Genomic DNA, 23,299 nt, shown 5'->3' on the forward strand with positions numbered 1-23,299 from the left:
GTTGCTCAGGGCCCCATTCAAAATCATTCTTCTTCCAGGTCACGTGGTACAGAGGGCTTACAATCTGGCTGTAATTTGGGGTGTGCATCCTCCAAAAACCCACAAAACCTAAGAAAGCTTGTGCTTCCTTTTTGCTGGTTGGTGGAGACATAGCTGCTATTTTGTTGATGACATCCATTGGGATTTGATGGCACCCATCCTGCCATTTTATCCCCAAAAGCTGGATCTCTTGCGCAGGTCCCTTGACTTTACTTTGCTTAATGGCGAAACCGGCTTTCAGAGGGATCTGAACTATTTTCTCCCCTTTCTCAAAAACTTCCTCCGCTGTGTCACCCCATACAATGATGTCATCGATGTACTGCAGATGTTCTGGAGCTTCACCCTTTTCCAGTGCAGTCTGGATTAGTCCATGGCAAATGGTAAATGGTGGGACTGTGTTTCCACCCCTGGGGCAGTCGATTCCAGGTGTACTGGATGCCCCTCCAGGTGAAAGCAAACTGTGGCCTGCACTCTGCTGCCAAAGGGATGGAGAAGAATGCATTAGCGATGTCAATTGTCACATACCACTTGGCTGCCTTTGACTCCAGCTGATATTGAAGTTCTAGCATGTCTGGCATGGCAGCGCTCAGTGGTGGTGTGACTTCATTCAGGCCACGGTAGTCTATTGTCAGTCTCCACTCTCCAGTAGATTTTCTCACTGGCCATAGGGGACTATTAAAGGGTGAGTGAGTTTTGCTGATCACTCCTTGACTCTCCAGCTGGCGGATCAGCTGATGAATGGGGAGAAGGGAGTCTCGGTTGGTACGATACTGTTGCTGGTGCACCGTTGTGGTTGCGATGGGTACCTGTTGTTCTTCAACCCTCAGCAACCCCACAACGGAAGGATCCTCCGAGAGACCAGGCAAAAGGGACAGCTGTTTAATTTTTTCCATCTCCACAGCAGCTATGCCAAAAGCCCACCGATACCCCTTTGGGTCCTTGAAATAGCCTCTCCTAAGATAGTCTATCCCAAGGATGCACGGAGCCTCGGGGCCAGTTACAATGGGGTGCTTCTGCCAGTCCTGCCCAGTGAGGCTCACTTCAGCCTCCAGTACACTCAGCTCTTGGGACCCCCCTGTCACTCCCGAAATACAAATGGACTCTGACCCTTTGAACTCTGATGGCATTAAAGTACACTGTGCACCAGTGTCCACTAGAGCTTTATACTCTTGTGGATCTGACGTGCCAGGCCACCGAATCCACACTGTCCAATAAACACGGTTGTCCCTTTCCTCCACCTGGCTGGAGGCAGGGCCACTCTAATCCTGGTCAGATAGTTTGCTGCTCACCTGCTGTAAGAATGACTTGGAGGTCCCTTCCTGAGGATTGCAATCAAGATCAAACTGTCTGCCTGGCCTGGAGAGCTGACTGCTGGAAACTGGAGCGGCATTTTTCCTAACAGAATCCCCTTTTGTGATTGTTTTACCTCGCAATTCACGCACTCGTGCCTCTAGACTTGAGGTGGGTTTTCCATCCCACTTCCTCATGTCCTCTCTGTGGTCATGCAGGTAAAACCACAGGATGCCCTGTGGTATGTAGCCTCTGTATTCCCTCTCCTGAGCAAAGAAACGCTTGCCCCTAATAGTTGAGATACTGACCTGTACAGGTGGGGAGTAGGACATATTCTCTTTGGTTTGCTACACCTCCTGGGCCAGTTTCTCCACAGCTGAGACAAGGGAGGAAGAGAGACTTTCCTCATATTGCCGGAGTCTGACAGCCACCTCATCCACTGTTGGTGCCTCTTTACCTTTCCAGTTTACTATTGCCAGTGAGTTGGCATATGAGGATGGTGCGCTCCGCACAAACTTCCTCCACATAGATGCTGTGCACTGGACTTCATCTGGGTCTATGGCTAACTGGTCATTGTCTGGTTCATTATAAACCAGCTCCCGCACAGCTAATTCCCTCAAGTACTGAATACCCCTTTCCATATTGGTCCACTTGCCAGGGTAGCATACAAAATCGTCACTGAAGGGGTACCTCTCCCTCACACCTGAGAGAAGTCTCTTCCAGAGGCTGAGGATTTGTTCCTTTTTCCCAATGGCCTTGTCAATGCCCCCATCCCTGGCAAGGGATCCCAGCTGCTTGGCTTCCTTGCCCTCTAACTCCAAGCTGCTGGCCCCGTTATCCCAGCACTGCAGCAGCCAGGTGACAATGTGCTCGCCAGGGTAGTGGCTGAGCCCTCCTGAGCCGCGAGTGAGTTCCCGCCGTGCTCCCCGCCCACCGGAACCCAGTATGACGGCACATGGTATGGAATACCCTGTTCTGTTTGGCCAGGTTGGGGTTGGGTCAGCCTGCCCGGCTGTGTCCCTTCCTGGATTCTGGTGAAAATTAACCCTGTCCTGGCCAAACCTGGGACAGTCATAGAACAGCTCTCACTGTGGTTACCTGCTGTGCAACTAATTGTTGGCCCACAGGATACATCCAGTCTTCCTCGTGCCCTTCTCCTTCCTCGGTGGCATCAAGGAATAAAGCCACCTGGGCCGTCATGCCCTTAACCATCACCTCCAGAGCCGTATCACACTTCATACTTTCCAGGTCACCTCTGGCAGTTGCTAAGCCTGTAGGGAATTATTTATGTGAGATGATGATTCACTCATCTGAAAGTTTTTAAAAAATGACAAATTCAGGTTGGTGTCCTACTACTGGCTTAACAGCCATTGGATCAGAACCAGATCTCGCTTGGGAGTAGGGAGGAACTGTGACCTGGGCAAGGGGAGCTGTAGGCCCAGAGGGAAGGAGGTGAGCAGGACTGCTCCTGCTAGCAGTAGCAAAGCGTTAGTTTTGTTCATTTGTCTACTCGCAGCCTTAGTGTGCTTTAAATGATGCTGTTTGAACTTGTGTAGTTACTACAGTTCTTTTACAAATATGTGCTTTTTCTTTTTTGATTTACACTACTAATAGTTGATAGTGTTAACTGTTAGTGATGAAAAGCAGGACATTCAGAATTGTAGGAACCTTAATGTTAACTTTCAAATTCCCATATCCATCTTGTTTTGTTTTTTAATTGAAACATATAAGGTACATATTTATAGATCGCTCACTAATTTCATAATGGTGGGTTAGTAAAGGCATTGCAGTGTTCTTAGCTAGTATGCCAGAGACTTGGTATAAGCAGCAAACCAAATGTTTATTCTGACTATGATCAGTAGTTGCTGTAACCTCTTGAATACCACATTTCAGCTGCAGAATGTCAGCTACAAGTTATGAATAAATCAAACAATTCTGGAATCTGTCCTGTGAAGAATATTTAAGAGGGTAAATGGTTCTTAAAGCTTAATAAAGCTGCTTTATACAAATAATTCTGGAGAAAATGTATGCACATTTAAAAGGGGTGTGTGTGTATGTATGCATATCTGATGTGTTTGTATACTGTAGAATATTTCTAATTTTATAAACAACAAATTCAAAGATTGAACAGAAGTCCTAGACCCTGCTTTATAATTTAAAAAGTCTGTGTAGAAAATCGTAGGAAAATCATAGCTGTAAATTCATCTGTTTAGAAAATGCTTTTGGAGGTCTATGTCAAACACCTAATTATCTCAAAATGGTTGCGTTTAAGTCACAGGAAGCATTTCTTCCTTGACTGTTGCTGTTGAGAGAGGTAAAGAGTTTACATTTCCTAGAAGGATGTATGACTTTATTCTGCATGTAGAAGAAGAAACATTTAAAATGTTTAAAGTTTCCAGTGTAGTGGAGCAAACTTCAGAATGCTGTCAATTAAACTTTTGAGACTTAATCATCAAATTGAAGTTGCTAGTGACAAGTGGTCACTGGTTTAATGAGCTGCTATAAAGATGATGTATTTGAATCTTCTCATTTGCGGTAGTAGGAAAAAACGCAAGGATATATTGGTTTGACTTCTGTATTAGGCAAAATCTCAGTCTGACTACTTTTGAAGAATACCTTAATGAATTACTGTCATATAATGTATTGGTTTATTAGTACAGATTCTGACATTTTTCAGCTTAGGAAGATGAGGTTTTTGTTGTTTCTCAGCTAAGTTTCTTTTTGAAGCCACAAAGGATTCTTAATTAATGGAGTACTTCTCTTAATCTGTATTAAACATGAGATTTTTCTAATGTTGAATGAAATTATTTTCTATATTTTAATTTATGAGTTTTGCAGCAGCTTTTCTAGTTGATACCTTGTGAAAGCAAAATGTAAGTTTTATATTGTCAGTTAATGTTACCTCTCAAAATGTGTGCAATTTAGGAGTCTTCAAACAGACAAAACCAACAAATCTCCATTAAGTAAGAATGACTTTTAAGGTTTTCTGAAAAGGTCTATGTAGAACATAAAGAAACAGGTGTTGTGATTAAGTACTTGAAATGCCATCAGTGTTCCTGAAATTACACTGCTGAAATTGTTTTGCAGTTCTGCCTATATAATCGTTGATGTGAAGGTTTAAAGTATTCTAACTTTTTCACTAGAGACTGAGATTCAACTTCGCCTCTACCAAATTAACAATATGAATTACACTTTCAATTGTCCTTCGTTATCAAATGGTTGATATTTGCAACAGGGTTTATAGAACATGTAGTGAATTATGTGCAGAATCTAGAAAGAAGAATGGTAGAACTTGATTTTTAGGAAATGGAAAATCTGGAAAAGATGCGAGGGAGGGCAGAATCACAGAATCACAGAATTGTAGGGGTTGGAAGGGACCTCTGTGGGTCATCTAGTCCAACCCTCCTGCCAAAGCAGGGTCACCTACAGCAGGCTGCACAGGACCTTGTCCAGGCGGGTCTTGAATATCTTCAGAGAAGGAGAATCCACAACCTCCCTGGGCAGCCTGTGGAAAGGACTCAGCTGCTTTACCTTCCTTTTGTTTTTTTCTGTTCTTACCCTAAGCTAAATTTTTATGGTAGGTTTTAATCACAAGGACAAATAACATGATATAGTGCTGACCTATTACACTATTTTTAAGTAGTTAAAGTTTCTGTGGAGATGAACAGTGTTTTGCACTGTACTTTACATTTGTTGCTTTTTCAAATGCTGAATATCACTTTGACCTTTGTTACCTTTATCTAAGTGTAAGAATGAAGTTTTAGTCTATTTTTGTTTTGCTTCACCTTCCTGTGTTAGAAAATGGTGCTTAAAGGATTGGGGATGGAGTTTAGTCAACAGACAATTTGTTTGGGTCCTCCACGCATATAAAATAATCCCTGACGCACAATGGAGTATTTTAATGCAGGTGAACAGACATTTTGAATTACAAGTATTTCACGTTGTGTTTGCAAGATAGGGACTGATCTCTGGATTCATGAGATACCTCTATCAACTTCAGAAAGTGTTAGTCTTACTGGTATAGGACTCTGAATGCGTGTGAAATACTGTTTGTTTGAATTGTTACCCTTGCATATGAAATACAAACTGCATAATCAGCTTCTGATCTCAGAAGTTTTCAAAATTACGCTTTAAATTTAGATTTGTGTACTTGATGTCTGACAAGTCATGTCTCGAGGCTGCTGAATAATGGATGAGGCTTGAATTCATTTACTCCAAGATGATTTTTTACTTTTTTTTAATCTTGTTGGTAACACTGAGTGGGCCTGTTCTGTTTTTTCTTTCCTGAAGACAGAAAATGTGAATTCAAAGTGTGGAAAACATTATTGTATTTGCACAACAATACATATTTGTAGGACTTTCTGTTCTGTTGCTTAAGTACACTTGAAAGACTAGAATGGGTTATTTTTAAGCTACAGTTGTTATGATTGCTTCTAAGGTGTAGAGGCATTTAAGAACCAGGATAATTTGGGGTTTTGGGAGTACTGAAACTGTAATAGTTATATTGTTTGAATTTTTGGTTTGAAATAATAAAGTATCTGTCTTTTTTTTTTCTCTTAATGTATTCCGAATGTTATTTCACAAAAAATCTAGTTTATTTTAGTAAGCTTTTACTAAGGTTGGAATACTTAATGTTCTTCCTCGTAGTAAATACTCATGTAAATTAAAATGAATCGTATGTTTAAGACTACTTATTGAGTACAGTTTTAAATTACTAAAACTTTTAGGATTATAACTATATTGATAACATTGCTTTGTTTCGTTTGTATTTCTTTTGCTTTCCTTAGGTCGAGATTTGATATGCATACAGTCCATGGATGGGATGCTCATGTTGTTTGAACAGGAAAGCTATGCTTTTGGCCGTTTTTTACCTGGTTTTCTGCTGCCCGGTCCCTTGACTTACAGCTCTCGGACAGATTCTTTCATCACAGTGTCGTCTTGTCGACAGGTTGAGAGTTACCAGTATGTGTTCACATTCAGTAATTATAGCATATTTTGGTGCTATCATTTAGTATGTAAAAAAATTAGAAGTAATCATGTCTAATGTTTGTTGCCTTTACTGATGCTGTCCCAAAGCAGGTGATAGGTAGTTTCAGGAAAGAAGAAAAATAAAATGTTCTGTTTCTATACAGTAATAGAAGAAAGCATACTATGTGTCCTGAGGACTTTATGACCCTATTTTATTTGTTTAAATGTATAAAGTTTACTAGCTTATCAAGGTACATTGTGCTGTCCTGCAAGCACTAGGTTTTTCCCTGCTTCAGTGCAGTCTAGTCTGCTTTCAGTGTTGTCTGCACTGTAGTGCTTGAGCAAGGTGTTCCTTCCAGTTTTCAATGGGATTTTTATTTTGGTGCAAATAGGTGCTAGTCTGGTGAGTCTCTTCAGTTTTCAGAAGAGATTTGAGACAAGGCTTTGGCTTTTGTGGTCATAGGATCTTTGTAAAGGAATGAGGGCTGATAGGGAGTGGTGGAATCCACCTAACAAAGTGGCAGAGGAGGCTTGTTAACCTCTGTGATTGCTAGACTGAGGGATAGGTGCGAAATCCAGCATAGAAGTGATGGTATAGGGTGTAAGGGTCAAGCGCACAAAGTGGGATGCTGTAATATGTTAGAGGAAGTGGAACGAGTGAGGGCCTGTATTAAGTGTGTATTTACAAACACCTATAGCCTTGGCAACGAAGAGGAGGAAGTAGAATTTTTGTGTGCAGTTGAAGATGTGACAGGTTAGCTTGCATGACTAAGGTCCTGTAACTGATGAGTCAAGCTGTTCAGGAAGAAAAGACAGACAAGGGAGGATTTGTGTTCTCTGCGGAGGAGCAGCTTAAATATATGGGTCTCTTACAGAGCCACCGTGTTGAGACTTTATTAAGCATCCATCTGTTTAGAATCAGAGGGATTCTTGAGGAAGGGGATGTTGTGTTGAATGTCTGCTATGAAGCCTTGCTTAAACCAGAAGTTTTCCAGTTGCAGGTCCTGGTTCTCATGGAGGACTGATGTCTTCTGGGAAGGCAACATAATGGGCTTCAGCAATGTGGAAGGCTTCTGAGGTGCATGAGGGATAATGCAGACATGCAGATGTCCTGGTTTCGGCTGCGGTGGAGTTAATTTTCATCTCAGTAGCCACTGTGTTTTGAATTTAGTAGGAGAAGAATGTTGATAACACTGTTTTCAGTTGTTGCGATGAAATCGAGGACTTTTTCCAGTTTCTTGTATTGCAGCTGATGAGCAGGTGTGCAGGAACTGGGGCGGAGCACAGCCAGACAGCCACGCTGGCCAGTGGAAATATGCCATACCATAGATGTAGTGTTCAGTTTATGAATGGGGGTTGGCTGGGGGGCAGGAAGGCTAGTTTGTCCTTTTGGTTTTCGAATCTGCTTTTGGCTGAGAGTTTGAACCTTTTTTGGGCTGTGAATCATTCATCGGGTAGTGAGAAAAATTGTATGTAGTTTGTTTTGCATATTTACTATTATCATTGCTATTATCATTAGTATTATTAGTATTAGTATTTATGTTGTTGTATTAAACTCTTTATCTCAACCTACGAGTTTCCCGTTTTGTCTCTTTCTCCTCCCCATCCTGCTGGGGGGGGAAGGGAGGGGTGAGCGAATGGCTGTCTAGTGCTTAGTTGCCAGCTGCAAGGTTAAACTATGACAAGGGTGCTAGACAGTCTGGCTAGGGAAGGTGCTTTGCTGAATCTCGGGAGAATTATGAGTGGGGACAGCCTTTTTAGCAGGGCCTGTTGTGATAGAACAAGGGACAATGGTTTTAAACTAAAAGAGGATAGATTCAGACTAGATCTAAGGAAAAAATTTTTTACAATCAGGGCAGTGAAACACTGGAACAGGCTGCCCAGAGGGACGGTAGTGCCCCATCCCTGGAAACATTCAAGGTCAGACTGGATGGGGCTCTGAGCAACCTGATCTAGTTGATGTCCCTGCTCATTGCAGGGGGGTTGGACTAGATGACATTTAAAGGTCCCTTCCAACCCAAACCATTCTATGAATCCACAACTTGGATGAAAGAAATGTTTGGAGAAGTAATACTCAGCATCTGCCTTTGAGTGTTGCAGACACTGGCTGCAGGGACCCTGAGATGATATAGATTAAGATCCTGAGAGAAGTGAGGAAGATAGGCAGTGGACTAAAGACTATAGCTTTCAAGAGAATAGACTTGGGCTTGAGGATGGGATTGAGAAGATGTAAGATTGGTTAAAACTTCTACTGGCAAATGGTCTGAAGAACAAGGACTTCCACAGATACCTCAGATGTAAAATGGTAGATCCAGGAAATTGACACACTACTGGAAATATTGAGCAACTTTAACAAAGGTGTGAAAAGGCCAAGGAACTTAATGGTTGCTTTGCCTCATCATTTCTTCATTAAAACTGACGAGGTCTGCTCTTAGGCATTTTGAATCTCTCTGTAGCAGTAAATTGGGATGGGGTGGTGTTTTGGGCAGAGCTACTACCCATGATAAAAAAACAAAACACCACCTTAAAAATGGATAAAGAAGTGGCAGAGCTGTCAGGCTTACAGAGTAGTAGTTGTCCACAATTCTAACTAGCAGCCAAAGATGAGTTGTGTTCCTCTGAAGCTGATGCTGGAGCCACTATTTCTTTAACATCTTCATCCTGGACAGTAGAACAAAAGGCATGTCCTGAAATTCAAAGATGATGCCAAGTTGTAGGAAGTGGCTAATATATAGTGAGTAGGGCTGCCATTCAGATGAATCTCGTCAAGCTGGAGGAGTGCGCTGACAACAACCTTAAGGATTTTTTCATATGTAATCATACCAATGAAAATAAGAATGCCACTTTTTATAGATTATGCCTTGAATCTAATCTGGGGAATGTTAATCTAACACAAGGCTTTGTCACACTACCTTGCTCTGTCACTTGAATTTCTCAAGCAATACGCTTTTTAAGCTGCTTGAGCTTGATCAGATGGTTTTTAGTTTTTGGATATTGCATGAGCAGATTATAGACATAGGGTATTGTTTTCTTAATACAAGGGAAAATGTGTTGCAAGTAAAAGTAATTTAATAGAAGGTTCATATTTTTCCTAAGAAATAACAGAGTTTATTAATATTGGTAAGGAATAAAGAAATATTTTTTCTTTAAAATTGTTCTCATGCATTTTCATTATGTTTAGATTCTTGACTTCCACAACAAATGTGGCTATAATTTTTCCTCAGTCTGTCACTGACTCACAAGTGTGCTGTCTTTGTAGGAAGGTGTAGTTCTAAAGGAATTCTTCACTTGGATTCTGGTTATTGGTCCTAAGTGCCAAGTGATAAGACACTGTGGTACTGATCTCTAGTGTGTGTCTGAACTATTAGGACATTAGAATAGAGTGAAGTAATCCTTCTAAAGTGAAGGAAATAGACATGGTAAGGACAGAAAAGGTTATTTTTATGGTTGTATTAAACAAGGTAGTTCAAGTTAGGACACCAGCACAAATTCAGGAAAGATAGTTACAGAAGAGTCCATGAGGACACAGTTTGAACCCTGAGGATTACATTGGTGTAAACAAGGGCAGATAGATGTGTCAAGCTTTTATGGCAGTTGACATGTTTTGTGCTGATGTCTTCAATGCCAATTGTTCTTAGTTTGGCAGTTACAAAAACCCCAAAGCCACAATCCTCCCATCTTTTGCTAGATGTGCTGCCTACTGGTGTCAGTTTACTGTTATCTCTTGTATTGGAACCACTTTGTTTACTTAATGGATGTACTTGAGAGTGTAACTATTAGATATAGCAGATTGTATTTCAGGGTAGTTTAAGAGGATTTTTTAAAGCTTAAGGGCAAAAAAGTTTATTTTTTATTAAAATCCTACTTTCACAATTTGTAAACATGTTGGTTTCTTGCTTCTGTCTTTGGTCTGGATTTATATGCTGTGTTATATTTAGCTGTTGAATTTGTTTTGACACCAGATAAAGTCTGAGTAGAAAAGTTTGTTTTAATTTCTACCTTTACACTTAGCTGTTATCCTACAGTGATATTTAACATCTTTGCTGATAGACGTGTTGCAGTAGGCTTTCTAACAATCCTTTTAGACTGCTTTTACTGAGTATGTATACTCATAATATGATGATTATATTTTAATTTTTACTTAATGTAAGGGTATTGGCTACAAAGATATATTTTATTTTTCTACTTATTTTAAACTTCCAATACCAGATACCAAGTGCTGGCGTTTGCGACAGATGCTGATGAAAGACAAGAAACAGAACAGCAAAAACTTAGTTCTGGAAAAAGACTTGTGGTAAAACCTGTTTATTTTACATAACCTGTACGGTACACTGCATACATGTTAAGACCACCAATGCTAAGTAACAAATGGAAACATTGTCTGCTGACAAAGGAGCTGATCCAATTGCCATTAAAGGCAATGGAAAGACTCCAGTAGACTTCTATTAAGATTTCTTTAGGCCTCAGTTGTTTAATGTTGGGCCTTAAAACACTGTTGTTCTAAGGAGGGGAAAAAAATAATCATATGCTAGAAATAACTATTTCTAAGGCTGTCTTTGATACAGAATTTAAACTGTAGTAAAACAGATAAATAGGTACAGCTGAAACATTGCTTATGTTCTTGATTCGAGTCTGTCTGACTTTGGACTTATGAAGTTAACCTCATTCTCTTTGAGGAATCGTTTGTACGTTAAGAAAACTCAGCAGTGAAAAATGTTTCCATAAATAGTCAGTATCCTGGACTCTTTTTGTCAAATCCCTGTGGATTCAGTGGTCTTCAGGAGGTCCCTGTGACTAAGTTGTTTAATATATGAGTTGCCTCCTACTAAGAGGAAGAAAATTTAATTGTCTGTTGCCCTGCAGTAGAATTGTTTTTCTGTTAAATGTACTGTGTAAAATGCTAGATTCAGCAAATTTCAGGAATGACAGTATAATATTAGGAGAGCATCTGCCTTCCAGTGGCTAATTGTAGAATTTTTTCAAACTAAGTCAGTCAGAATCCTACATTTAGGAGAAGACCTAGTTTTTAATTAAGAAATTTGAAAGCTTCATCAGATATGCTGCAAATTAAATACATTTTTTAAATCTAAGAAAAGAAATATACATGGAGACAAATGTAGTAAATCTGGCTTTTTTCCACTTTGACTTTTAAGATGACGCTTGTGGCTTCATGTATCAGCTATTCCAGTATGTTTACTAACAAATTCTGTGTTCTTTAAGCAAAATGATTGAAGCTGTTCATATAGGAAGTGCTGGCAGTTGAACTTTGATATTTTTTGCTTCAGAAATTCTGAATTTCCTTTTAACTAGCTTGGCAGCGGTCAAAAGCAATTGTTGCATGTGTGAATTAGTTGAAATTTCTCAGAGGAGCTGAAATAACAAACCAATGAAACGTATCAATAAGCAGTATTACTGTTTAAAGATGCAAGGATATAGGCAAGGCAGGATTTGGGAGTAGTCGTTTATTATATCAACGTATGTAGTTGGAAAAGTAGACGAGCTATCATATATACAAACTCTTCAATGTGAAGAATGTGTACATTAGTGACTGCAAGCATGAATATTGGCTTACACACCTAAAACTTTGTCTGTTTCTCTGTTTACGTGTATTGGTAGAAGAGGTTAGCACCTTCTGCTCTCTAACCTTGCCCTTAATATATAAGGACACATACAGAGGCAGATTTAAATGATTCTAATACTCTGTTCTTGGATTTAATAGTTAACTATATTTAAAATTTAAATTACGCATCCCATTCAAAATGAAAATTCTTTATGCTTTAAGTGAACTGCATAGCCATCAATTCACAACTATATCAAAAAGTGGATGATGGTTTTGCTGCTTTACTCACAGTAAGGAAAGTCACCAACTCCCTTCAAAATAAGAGGAGAACTAATATTTGCTTATTCACAAAGAGCTTGATTTTGCTTTTTTATGTTAATAATATTTATGTAACTTGAGTTGTAAAGTTTTCTGTGTAAGTTTTTCTTTAATATGCAGCTTTCAACTGATCTCTGGAGCATGTTTTTTCTTTTGAAGGTGGATTGGGTTTTAAACATCGGAGAGCAAGCACTGGATATATGCATTGTCTCCTTTAATCAGGCAGTTTCTTCTGTTTTTGTGCTTGGTGAGAGAAACTTCTTCTGCCTTAAGGATAACGGGCAAATTCGATTCATGAAAAAGCTTGATTACAGTCCGAGTTGCTTCATTCCTTATTGTTCAGGTTTGTAAAAGGAAAATTCAACTGAACTTTAGCTTGGTTACTTTTACAGCAAAGAATTTTTTTTCCACTGGATAAAAAATAAATTTTTCTTGGTTGAAGAAGATTTTCTTGATTTGTAGAAAACCTGTGGGATCGGAGCTCTTTTTGGATGAGGCAAATTTATTTTCAAATGTTATTTATTGTGAAATATCATAATTTTTAGAATCTAAATAGATATTTTCTTGTCACCAAATTGAGGTACTTGTCTAGTGTTTGAGTAAGTCTGCCCAGGCTACCAAAGCCACGGAAATGGAAGAGTGAGAGATTTTGGAAGAGTAAACTAGTGTGTGAGGACCTTCTATCATTTACTGATAGTTAAAAAAAAAAAAAAAAAAAAATCAAAGTTTAGTGTTAGGAGATGAAACTAACTTATTACATTGTATGTAAGCAACTTGGAGGCCACTACAGAACTACAGATTCTTAATGCCTATTCTATATTAATATTTCAAAAACTATCTGATAATTTTTTTGACAGCGTGTATTATTTCAGACCTAAAATCTTTTTAGACTTTATGAATATGATCTTAATCTTCACATTTTGTACTTTCTGATTTGAATTATACTATAAATAAAACCTATAAATGCATACATTCTTAATCAGTATTCACAGGTCAATGAATTAATGAAGAATAAGTAGAAGAATTTCGCCAATGTGTATTTTGCCATGTGTGTCCTGGCATGCCAACATGTCAGTTATGAGTGTTAGCCATGCTTTAAATTACCAAGCATGACTGGCTAGAACCTTGGAAACTTGTGGCATGTGTTGTGTAGTATGCAACTGAAATTGGTATCCGTAATTAATCACACTTGTCCTTGGTTATTGTCGATGTAACTTTCATAACTTTTGACACTTCAGTTATACTAAATACATTTATAACAAGTAAAGGCTTGAAAAGAAAAGAAAAAAAGGGGGTATAAGTCTCAAAGAGTACTGGCTCTTGAAAATCCTTCATCCTAAAACTTGTTTTATGTCTTTAACAGTGAAAGAAGGAACAATAAACACTCTAGTTGGAAACCATAGTAAAATGTTGAATGTTTATCAAGATGTTACACTGAAATGGGCCGCTCAACTTCCCCATGTTCCTGTATCAGTAAAAGTAGCAAATTTACAGTAAGTAACTTGTTAAAGTTTACTTTCTTCAGATTTATTTCCAGTTGTGAAATTAGCTTATAGATCCTAAGAAGCAGTTCTCAGGTATGTAAGAAATAAGGTAACTTGTAAAAGGAAAATTCAGAGTTTTTTTTCTTTTTGTAAAATATTCATTTCATTAACGGGCATACTGTTATTTGTAAAAGAATGCTAGAATTTCTGTACTGTGCTTTAGATTTTCTGTTTTTCTTAAGTGAAGGTAGAACTTGAGGTCTCATGGCTCCAGTGGAGTAGATTATTCTCTAAAGGAATGAAAAGTGCAGCTTTGCAGTCTGGTAAGATCCTTCCCTGAGATAGGAAAATAGGGAATCTCCCTGAAGATCTGTTCTTCATTAAGCGTTTAAGAGCATATGAATTCCAGAGATGATTTGTTGGGACAGATTTTAACTCCAGTGTCAAACTGTGGAAATTAAGGAACTGTTTAAATTACTTGGGATTGCAGTGCAATGGACTAAAATGTTTTGTGAAATACATGTGAAGACAGGTCAGGGAAAAACTCTTTGGGCAGGGGATCAAGTGTAGAGAGATTGACATGTTGATAATGTGTGCTGAGTCTGTCACTGAAATGATAAGCAAATTACAGTGTAGTTTACTGGTATTCTTACAATCCAGCTCCTGCCTGAACTGTGTGCCACCAGAGCTGTGGTGGGTGCTGGCTGCCCAGTGCCTGTGACCATGAGGGATAGAATAGGAGTGTCCTTGTCAGGTAGATTACTTCTGATCCCCTGCAGGCTTGTACCTGCTGTGCGAACAGATGCTGGATTATTGAATACTTGATCATGTTGTCCTTTATCATGTAACGGATGAAGATGCAACATCTGACTAACTAGCTTTACTGACTTGCACAGAGTGATCTGAAGAATGTTTGTGTTTAGTACTAATGGTTACCTAACGATTTTTTTAATAATATATAATTTAAATTTTTTTAGATTCTCTGGAGACAGTTGTAGTGGCTTTCATCCAACAGGTCTTACAAGTAGAATATAATAAATAGTCTCAGTGGTCCAGTTGGTATAAACCAAAAGTTAATTACGCAGGATATGACAGTACAGCTTTTGAAGTTTGGAAAAAATGTCAGAAAAAATTTGAAAAAGGTATTGATTTTTGCAGCAGCAGATTGTATTTATGTTTGTATATACAGTTATTTGTTTGGAAACTCATGTTATTGAACCATCTGTTTCAATAATGCCTCTAAGAAGTTTATGCAGATTCTGCCTGTTCCACGTGAACTTTAACACTTGGTAGTTTGGTCTTAGTGAGAGTTTTGAGAGCCTACTAATTTGTCCTAGATAATTTTGCCACTTGGATTCAGAATTCCCACAGACTTACTAGGGGTTGGTTTGGGGTTTTGTTCTGTAGATAGTGGAGACACAGCAATCTTGTTATACAAACCTCTTTGTGTACAGGTACTGATAAGTAAAGGAACATCTGTGTGTCTAGACCCGATTACCTCTGAAAGGCAGGGAGAAGTCTAGGGCATGTGTGTTTCAGACCTATGCTGCTTCTGACTTTCTGTTGAAAAATAGCAGTATGCTTTTAATACTTTATGACTTCAAAAATAAAGGTGAGCTAAACAGCAAAAACTGTAGTAAAGTTTATAGAGGTAGTAATTTGGCTTCAAGAAAACATACGTGTTTTAAAAAAAAATATAAATTTGAAAGGGAATTCTTTGAGTCAATGTGATAATGATTTTTTAATACTCCTTTCAGGAGAGGCCTCAGTCTCAGTTACAGCCTCTGGGCACTAATGTAACATAAATAAGTACTTTAATAAGCACAGAGTTGTTAATCCTACACTGCTGAGAGATTGAAGTGCCTTAAATATGACGTATGTCAATTAATTACTTTTGTGTCCCTTCTTTTTATTGCAATAATACTTACAAAGTAAATGGAGTGTTCTGAAAGCAGTTGTCTCTGTAGATCGTGTATGTTCATCTGTATTTTCTTGTTAACATAATGTCTATTCTAATGTGGGGCTCTGGCTTACTGGATAAGAAAAGCATTATTAGAAGATATTTTATATAAATGCGTTGGCACAGGGGTAGTGATTGCCTCATAAAGACAGTCATACACTTTATCCTATAATTTTGGTAGTCCATTTCTGAGATCAGCTGTTAAAGTGCTTCAGAGAATTCCAGCCAAGTAACTTGTGTTTCTAGTGTGTGCCCCTCCTTATTCTTTATGAATTGATTTTTTTCCTTTTACAATATTGTGAAATGCAATATTTACCTATTGCAATACCAGTATGTAAATAATAACACACTACAACATTCGGCATTAAATTCCAGCATAAACTGCTTGATTTCATCATGTTTGCAGAAATATGCAAGGAAAAATAGAATTAAATGTAAGTGGTTACTTAACACTTTTGGTGATGTGTCTCTGCACTCTGAAACTGATGTATTTTTAAGTTTCTGAACTACACTTTTTGCCTTCTGTTAAAACTTGAGTGTTCTCTGTCAGGAAATGGAGATTTTCCTATAGAAGTTTGTGATCAGAAACTTGAAAAAAATTTGTGAGTTTATCTTATTCTGGGTTATCTTTGTCTGAATCATCTGAAACAACTTGTTCAGAAAGTATCAAAAGTTACTTTTTAAGGGCCTGTCACAAGTGGTATTTGTTTTTCTGTGCCAGAATTATTCTGTCTCCATGTGATTGAGCACAAAAGGTCCTTGGAGTAGATTAAAATGCCTAGACAGCTATGCTTCTAATTATTTGATGCTAACTGGCTTGGCAAAGCTGTTCCTAAGAGTATCGTGTTTTAAAGGCTGGTTGATTGCATGAAGTATTACTCTGACCTGGCTGGCCTGGAACTAGAGCATTATGTTAAGGTTCATTCAGTCTGAAGCAAAATAGCTTGTGTTGCTAGCCTCAGAGATTTTTCCATCACAAACTAAAATCTGAAATGCCACTGTGGGTTGAGTTAAAACCACATAGATAGAGCAGTATAGCTTGGATGAAATCTCAGGAAAGGTATTTCTGTTTTGATCACTTCCAGGTTACAAACCTGTTTTTGCAATAGGAAAGCGTGAAGCCTGTAAATCAGGGGCTTTGTTTCTTCTGAACACTTTTAAAAGTTCACTAGTCTCTAATTTTACTGCTTGGTTTTGTTTGTATATGGCCTTCAAATTCTCTCTGATAAGCCTGTGAATGTTAAAAGCTAGCCTGACTTTTTTCTGGGGTTTAGGGGATGTGTTGTGGGAAAGATATTTCTTCCCTCTCAGTTGAATCTACCAGCAACTCTTACTACTTCAGGCACCAGTTTATCAGTGAACTTAATGTTTAGATGAAGGATATTTTCACCTTCAACCACATTGGAATTTGATTAGAAATACCCTGTAGTACTTGTCTATAGGTAATTGGATGCTTGGCATATGTGATGCCTCTTGCTTTTAGGAGCTACATCTGGGAATTTGAATACGGGAACCAGCTTTCTTTTGTGAGCATTTATACGTGCTACTGTATCTGTGAGCAGGACTGTTCTTCATGGAAGAAAGATTCTTGAAGCAAATAACCCACAAAATGATCTTCTGTATGCCTTGTGAAATATGAAGGTTCTTTTATTGCAAGGGGTTGACAGGTATGGACAAGTTGGTGAAAGTTACTAGAATATTTGCTTTCACGTTCATTTATTTGACAGATAAATACAGTTTTACTTGGTAATGGAACAGCGTGTTTTCTGAAGAGGAAATACAAAGCAGTCTGGAAAGGTATTTTTGTGCAGAAGTAATTCATCACCTTTAAAGAATAAGGATTTCTGAGTTGCAAAAAGTATTAAATTTCTGAAACCTAGCTCTTTAGCTTGAGTTAAGCTAATAAATAGATCTTCATTATTTGAGATGGGGGAAAAAATAATTTTCTTTTTTAAACAAAAACAACTGTTGAAAAGCCAGGAAATAAAAGTAGGCTTTATATGTTAAAGATGGCATGCAGGGCTACTTACTAAGCTTTATCCCCCCCTTTGGCACTTTATGCACTTCAAGTCTGCCTAGGTTTATACTGAGGAATGATCCCATAAAAATATCACAGGGTTCTGTGTCTTCACAACTGATTCTATTTTGCAATTTACAACCAAGAAGTGATTGTTTCTGTTAATTGCTAGCACTACAACTGGCTAGGGTCTTTGAAATTTACTTAGGTAATTTGTCATTACTGCTTGTCCAAGTATGATCACTGCAGGCTTCACTATAGGGGTCATGCCTGAGCTCCTAACATTGGTGTTGCGAACCACCAGCCCATTAAGACTGCATCACATAGATGGCTGATAAATACATTACTATTAAAGCCAGCTTCCCATAGGCTATTGGTGTTCGTGTTTTGACTTACGCTGTTACATATTTGATTATGGATTCTACTGAATTAGAGTTTTAAAATAACAAATGCAAAGCCGCATTGCATAGGCTGAAATAGGGTAAAATGCTGCAGTTTAGTGAATCACTTCAGAGTTACTGACTAGTGAAAATTTTCTATGTAATCATGTAAATTAGTGTTTGACTATTTGTATTGTACCAGGTGGTGCTGATAGCCCTTGCTGCTACACTTTCCTGTCTCTTGGAAAGTTCCACTTGTGTTAGGGATACATAGGTGCATTACAAGAGAGTATCTTATAATATTTTTAAATACAAGTTAGTTTTTGAGACAGTGACTTCTAATTTACTGAAGCAATAATCTCCTGCTATGTACTGAGTTATTATTTTACTCCTAGCTGCCTCTTCCCTTTTTTCTTGCATGTTTCCTAATAAAAGCATGTGTAACAGATGAGTAGTGTAAAAAGATGTGTACAGTGTTGTTTAGTTATCTAGTAATTTCCAGCTGCTTCTGCTTGAAGGTAGTGTTTTCTTGCTGCCTGTCTTTGACTTTCCTGTTTTGCCATATACTACTGCAGGCAAGTGGCATTCATTCTTATAACTAGAGATGACCACTTAAGGATACTTACAGATCAAAGTGGGAAGGTGTTTTGGCTGGATAGTCTGATTTGCCACCTTTCAACAGTGTTATTGTTGACCTTGGCTATTTGAGGACCATATGAGCAGCAATGAATGCCTGCAAAAAAAATTCCTGATGCTTTAACCCTAGGTTCAAAGGCTATGTGAGGAAGGGTCGAGTGGTTTTTATGGCTTAGTAGCTTACTGTGTATTCCGGTGCTCTTTCTGTCCAGTCTCACACGGAATCACAGAATGGTAGGGATTGGAAGGGACCTCTGTGGGTCATCTAGTCCAATCCCCCTGCCGAAGCAGGGTCGCCTACAGCAGGCTGCACAGGACCTTGTCCAGGTGGGTCTTGAATATCTCCAGAGAAGGAGACTCCACAACCTCCCTGGGCAGCCTGCTCCAGTGCTCTGTCACCCTCAGAGTGAAGAAGTTCTTCCTCATGTTCAGCTGGAACTTCCTCTGCTTCGGTTTGTGCCCATTGTCCCTTGTCCTGTCGCTGGGCACCACTGGAAAGAGTCTGGCCCATCCTCCTGACACCCACCCTTCAGATATTTATAAACATTTATTAGGTCCCTGACATAATAAACATAATAAACATTTATTATGTCTCTCCCCATTAGTGTACAGCATGACTGCAAGGCTGGGAAGTATTGCTCTGGTGGCTCTGACCAGATTGATTGATTGGCTCTGATTTTCCCTACACAAGCTCCAGTGCACTTGAAGCATAAGCCAAGTGATATGTGCTGCTGCATGTCAGGATTGCTAATCAGTTTTTGTTTTGAAGGGGAACACAATACTGAGACACATTTGTTGTGTTTATTGCATTTAAAAACAATCCCATCTTTATCCCAACACCAAACAATGAAGAATTTTACAGTTATTGGAGAATCATAGAATCATGGGTTGGAAAAGAATCATGGGTTGGAAAAGACCTCTTAAGATCAAGTCCAACCATCCACCCAACACCACCCTTCCTACTAAAACCTATCCTGAAGTGCCACATCTACGTGTTTTTTAAACACTTCCAGGGATGGTGACTCAGCCACCTCCCTGGGCAGCTGTTCCAGTGCCTGACCACTCTTTCAGTAAAGAAATTATTCCTAATATCCAATCTAAACCTCCCCTGAGGCAACTTGAGGCCATTTGCTTTTGTCCTATCACTAGTTACTTAGGAGAAGAGACCAACACCTGCCTCACTACAACCTCCTTTTGGGTAGTTGAAGAGAGCGATAAGGTCCCCCCCTTCTCCAGACTAAACAGCTTCCTCAGTCAATCCTCATAACACTTGTTCTCTAGAACCCTCACCAGCCTCGTTGCCCTTCTCTGGACATGCTCCAGCACCTCAATGTCCTTCTTGTAGTGAGGGGCCCAAAACTGAACACAGCACGTGGCCTCACTAGTGCTGAGCACAGGGGGCACAATCACCTCCCTACTCCTGCTGGCCACACTATTCCTGACACAAGACAAGATGCCATTGGCCTTCTTGGCCACCTGGGCACACTGCTGGCTCATGTTCAGCCGGCTGTCGACCAACACCCCAAGGTCCTTTTCAGCGCGGCAGCTTTCCAGCCACTCCTCCCCAAGCCTGTAGCATTGCATGGGGTGGTTGTGACTGAAGTGCGGGACCCGGCATTTGGCCTTGTTGAACCTCATACAATTGGTTTCAGCCCATCGATCCAGTCTGTCCAGATCCCTCTGCAGAGCCTTCCTATAATCGAGCAAATGGACACTCCTGCCCAGCTTGGTGTCATCTGCAAACTTACTGAGGGAGCACTCAATCCCCTCATGCAGATCATTGATAAAGATATTAAACAAGACCAGACCCAAAACTGAGCCTTGGGGAACACCACTTGTGACCAGCCACCAGCTGTATTTAACTCCATTCACCACCACTCTCTGCGCTTGGCTGTTCAGCCAGTTCTTTATCCAGTAAAGAGTACACCTGTCCAAACCATGGGCAGCTAGTTTCTCCAGGAGGATGCTGTGGGGAACACTGTGAAAGCTGGAGCTTTGGACATGGAGCATACATCCATGGAGAGAATCACTTTTATGGCTTCTGGAAAAATGTTTAATACAATATTCCTTTTACATTTTCTGATTTGGTAGTATTTCATAATATTAGAGTGACTAGTACAAAATGTGTGGTTTGTATACTTGTCTAATGAGGTATAAAGTGCCTGAAGACTATTGTTGACTGGCTTCATAAAACTGAGACTTGTTTTCTGTGTGTGAGTAATAGCTTGAGCCTGACAGTTGAAGTGCTTATAACTTCATGGCACTTTGTCTGAATAGGTTTATGTATAAAGTCTCTGATTCAGCAACCTGTCTCCATAAAGAAAAGAACATAAGCTAGTGCTTAAATTTTGTTTTGACACAGAATTCCCAGATTTGAACTCATATATAGCTCAACAGACTGATCAGTTTAATTTAAATGAGCTTTGTGAATCAAAAGGTTGGAGTTCTGAATTCTGGTGTACAGCCATTGGTTGAAAATGTGCTTTATGAAGTTTTAGCTTCCAGTATTTTTAAAAGAAAATTAAGATCTGCAATCAGTTTGCAAGTGAGAAAATATTGGCCTGGTTCAGATCTGAGCTTGAAATTAAAACTTGTTTTCTGGCATTTAATCACAGTACATTGGGTGGTTAGATGAACGTACTTTGTGTAACAGAGCTCTCCAAACAGTAGAAAGGCAACAGGAACTGAATTTAACTGGAGAAAAAAAAATACTGTACTTGAATTAAGTATATAAGGTGTAAAAGTGCAATCACATATAGGGTGATAGTGGGTGGAGTCAAAATAAAAACCCTCTTATTGCGTTTTTTAGCTATCCAGATGCCTGAAAATACTTTGTTGTTCTTTCCAGCCCATCTGTTATTCTTTATTATAACTGACATCACCGCAGCTACCACAACTGTTAAAGAATTGCCATATAAAAATGGCAAAACTTACATATAAACCCAGCAAAACTTAGCACTTATTACACAGTTTTATGGAAAGAAAACTGCAGGACTCAAACTTTATAGTTTGTTGAAAGATTTTTCCTTTTTCTGGGTAGTAGTACAGTAATAGAAGCAATGCCAGTTATGACGCACAGTATGAACTCTTCCATTATATACATGTGTATATACATAAATTTTTATTTGAGTGTTCTATAAGAACGTTGCCTGATCTGAGAAGTTATATGCAGAGAATTCTAGAATCTTTCTACTTAAATATAACTGCATTTCATAGAAATGTTTTTAAGAAAAGATTGCATTTGTCTTTTCATCACTAAACTGCCACTGGATTGTCAAGAGATCGCAGTACAAAATATTACCCTTTTAAAGGTCTTTTGAAGAGATAATTTTAATGTGTGTAGCTCAGCCACAAAATATAGATATGATTGTATTTCTTTAACAGTATTCTGATCCCGCAAAAGACGTAGATGTGTGAAATTACCCTTTCCAGCATATACTGTGATTCATGACTGGGCTTTTCTAGCAAGTTGGTTTCAAATGGTATTTACTGTATGATATTAAGTACATACCCATATTGCCAGTTCTCCTAATTTTATTTCATGTCACTTATATGCTTTTTCAAAAAGCCTACTTTTTACAGTCATATGGTTTTGTAAGGGTTTCGGCTTACTTTAGAGTAACACTTAAAATGTGCCTACTCTCATGGTTCTAGAGAAAGCCTTAAAAGTGGAAATTCTAACTGCTCAACAACAAGAAGGCAAGTAATTCCCCCTCTAGTATTTTAAATACTTGCTTTTAAACAAACAGCATTTTTTTTTGTCTAACCTGCAATTTCTTTGTAGCTGTTCATGTTGTGACAAAGTAGACTATAACTGTATCAGTTTCTGAACTCTGTGTTGGAGTTGAGTATTGAGCAGTAGGCTGGAGTAAACGGGTGTATTTTGACACTTGTGCCCATGGAAGTGCTGGACATCTAGTTTGAAAAACAATTGTTATGAGCAATTTAAGGCTGTTGGTTTTGAAGGTCTTAATTATATGCTGTTAACAGAAGACATTTTTTGTACAAAAACCAGCAGGTGGGTTAAGCTATGGAGATGAGAGCCAGCTAGCACTGCAGAGTGCCAGAGATTATTTAAAGAGCAGCTTTGCTCTTTACAAGGCAGGGTGAAGGGACAATAAGTATTGTTAAATGCCTGTTTACTTTTTCCTGCCTGAAATGGTGGTGAATTTTGATGTTTGCAGACACATCATTGTCAAACTGTGAGGAGAAAGAGATGGAGATCGATTTGAATTGAGTGTTTTTGAAGTTAGATAGTCTATTCTTTAAGAATAATTCTGTGGTAAAGACACATCATGGTTGTTGTTGTTAGCATCTTTGTAGTCTGTGGGTAGCCTAATTTTCCTTGTATATTATCTAATATTAGCTTGTATGAAGCTAACAGTTAAGAATAAGGTTTATCTAAAACAGTAAACCTACTAGAGTTTAGATTTTACCAGTATAGCACCTTGTGTGTCTCTGTATTTGGAAGCAGAGGTGCTAGAGGCCTCTCCAGCTTGCCTGATGTGAAGTGGACCCTAATTGCTATCTTGAAGTGGGAGAGGAAGAGGTTTAGATGAAGGATAAACTTTTGAGGCCCTGCAGATCCTGTATTTGCAATGCCATAGCCATTACCTTTTGGGTATAGGTTTTGAGCCTTTGGAAGCT

At 38.9% G+C, this 23,299-nt stretch overlaps 1 protein-coding gene across 2 annotated transcripts in view; it reads left to right on the forward strand.

Moving 5' to 3' along the window:
- The window catches only part of BBS9 (Bardet-Biedl syndrome 9), a 310,207-nt gene that overhangs the window by 29,805 nt on the left and 257,103 nt on the right, over positions 1 to 23,299 (forward strand). For both annotated transcript variants that reach the window (XR_012763711.1, XM_075418656.1), the window contains 4 exons: positions 6,117 to 6,291; positions 10,507 to 10,591; positions 12,335 to 12,518; positions 13,539 to 13,668. Coding sequence is in view for 1 of the 2 variants with exons in the window: in XM_075418656.1 (XP_075274771.1) it covers positions 6,117 to 6,291; positions 10,507 to 10,591; positions 12,335 to 12,518; positions 13,539 to 13,668 (574 nt within the window). In the remaining variant the exon portion in view is untranslated. The remainder of the gene's footprint in view (positions 1 to 6,116; positions 6,292 to 10,506; positions 10,592 to 12,334; positions 12,519 to 13,538; positions 13,669 to 23,299) is intronic.

This window comes from Opisthocomus hoazin, chromosome 4, assembly GCF_030867145.1.
Source record: "Opisthocomus hoazin isolate bOpiHoa1 chromosome 4, bOpiHoa1.hap1, whole genome shotgun sequence".
Lineage (NCBI taxonomy): Eukaryota > Metazoa > Chordata > Aves > Opisthocomiformes > Opisthocomidae > Opisthocomus > Opisthocomus hoazin.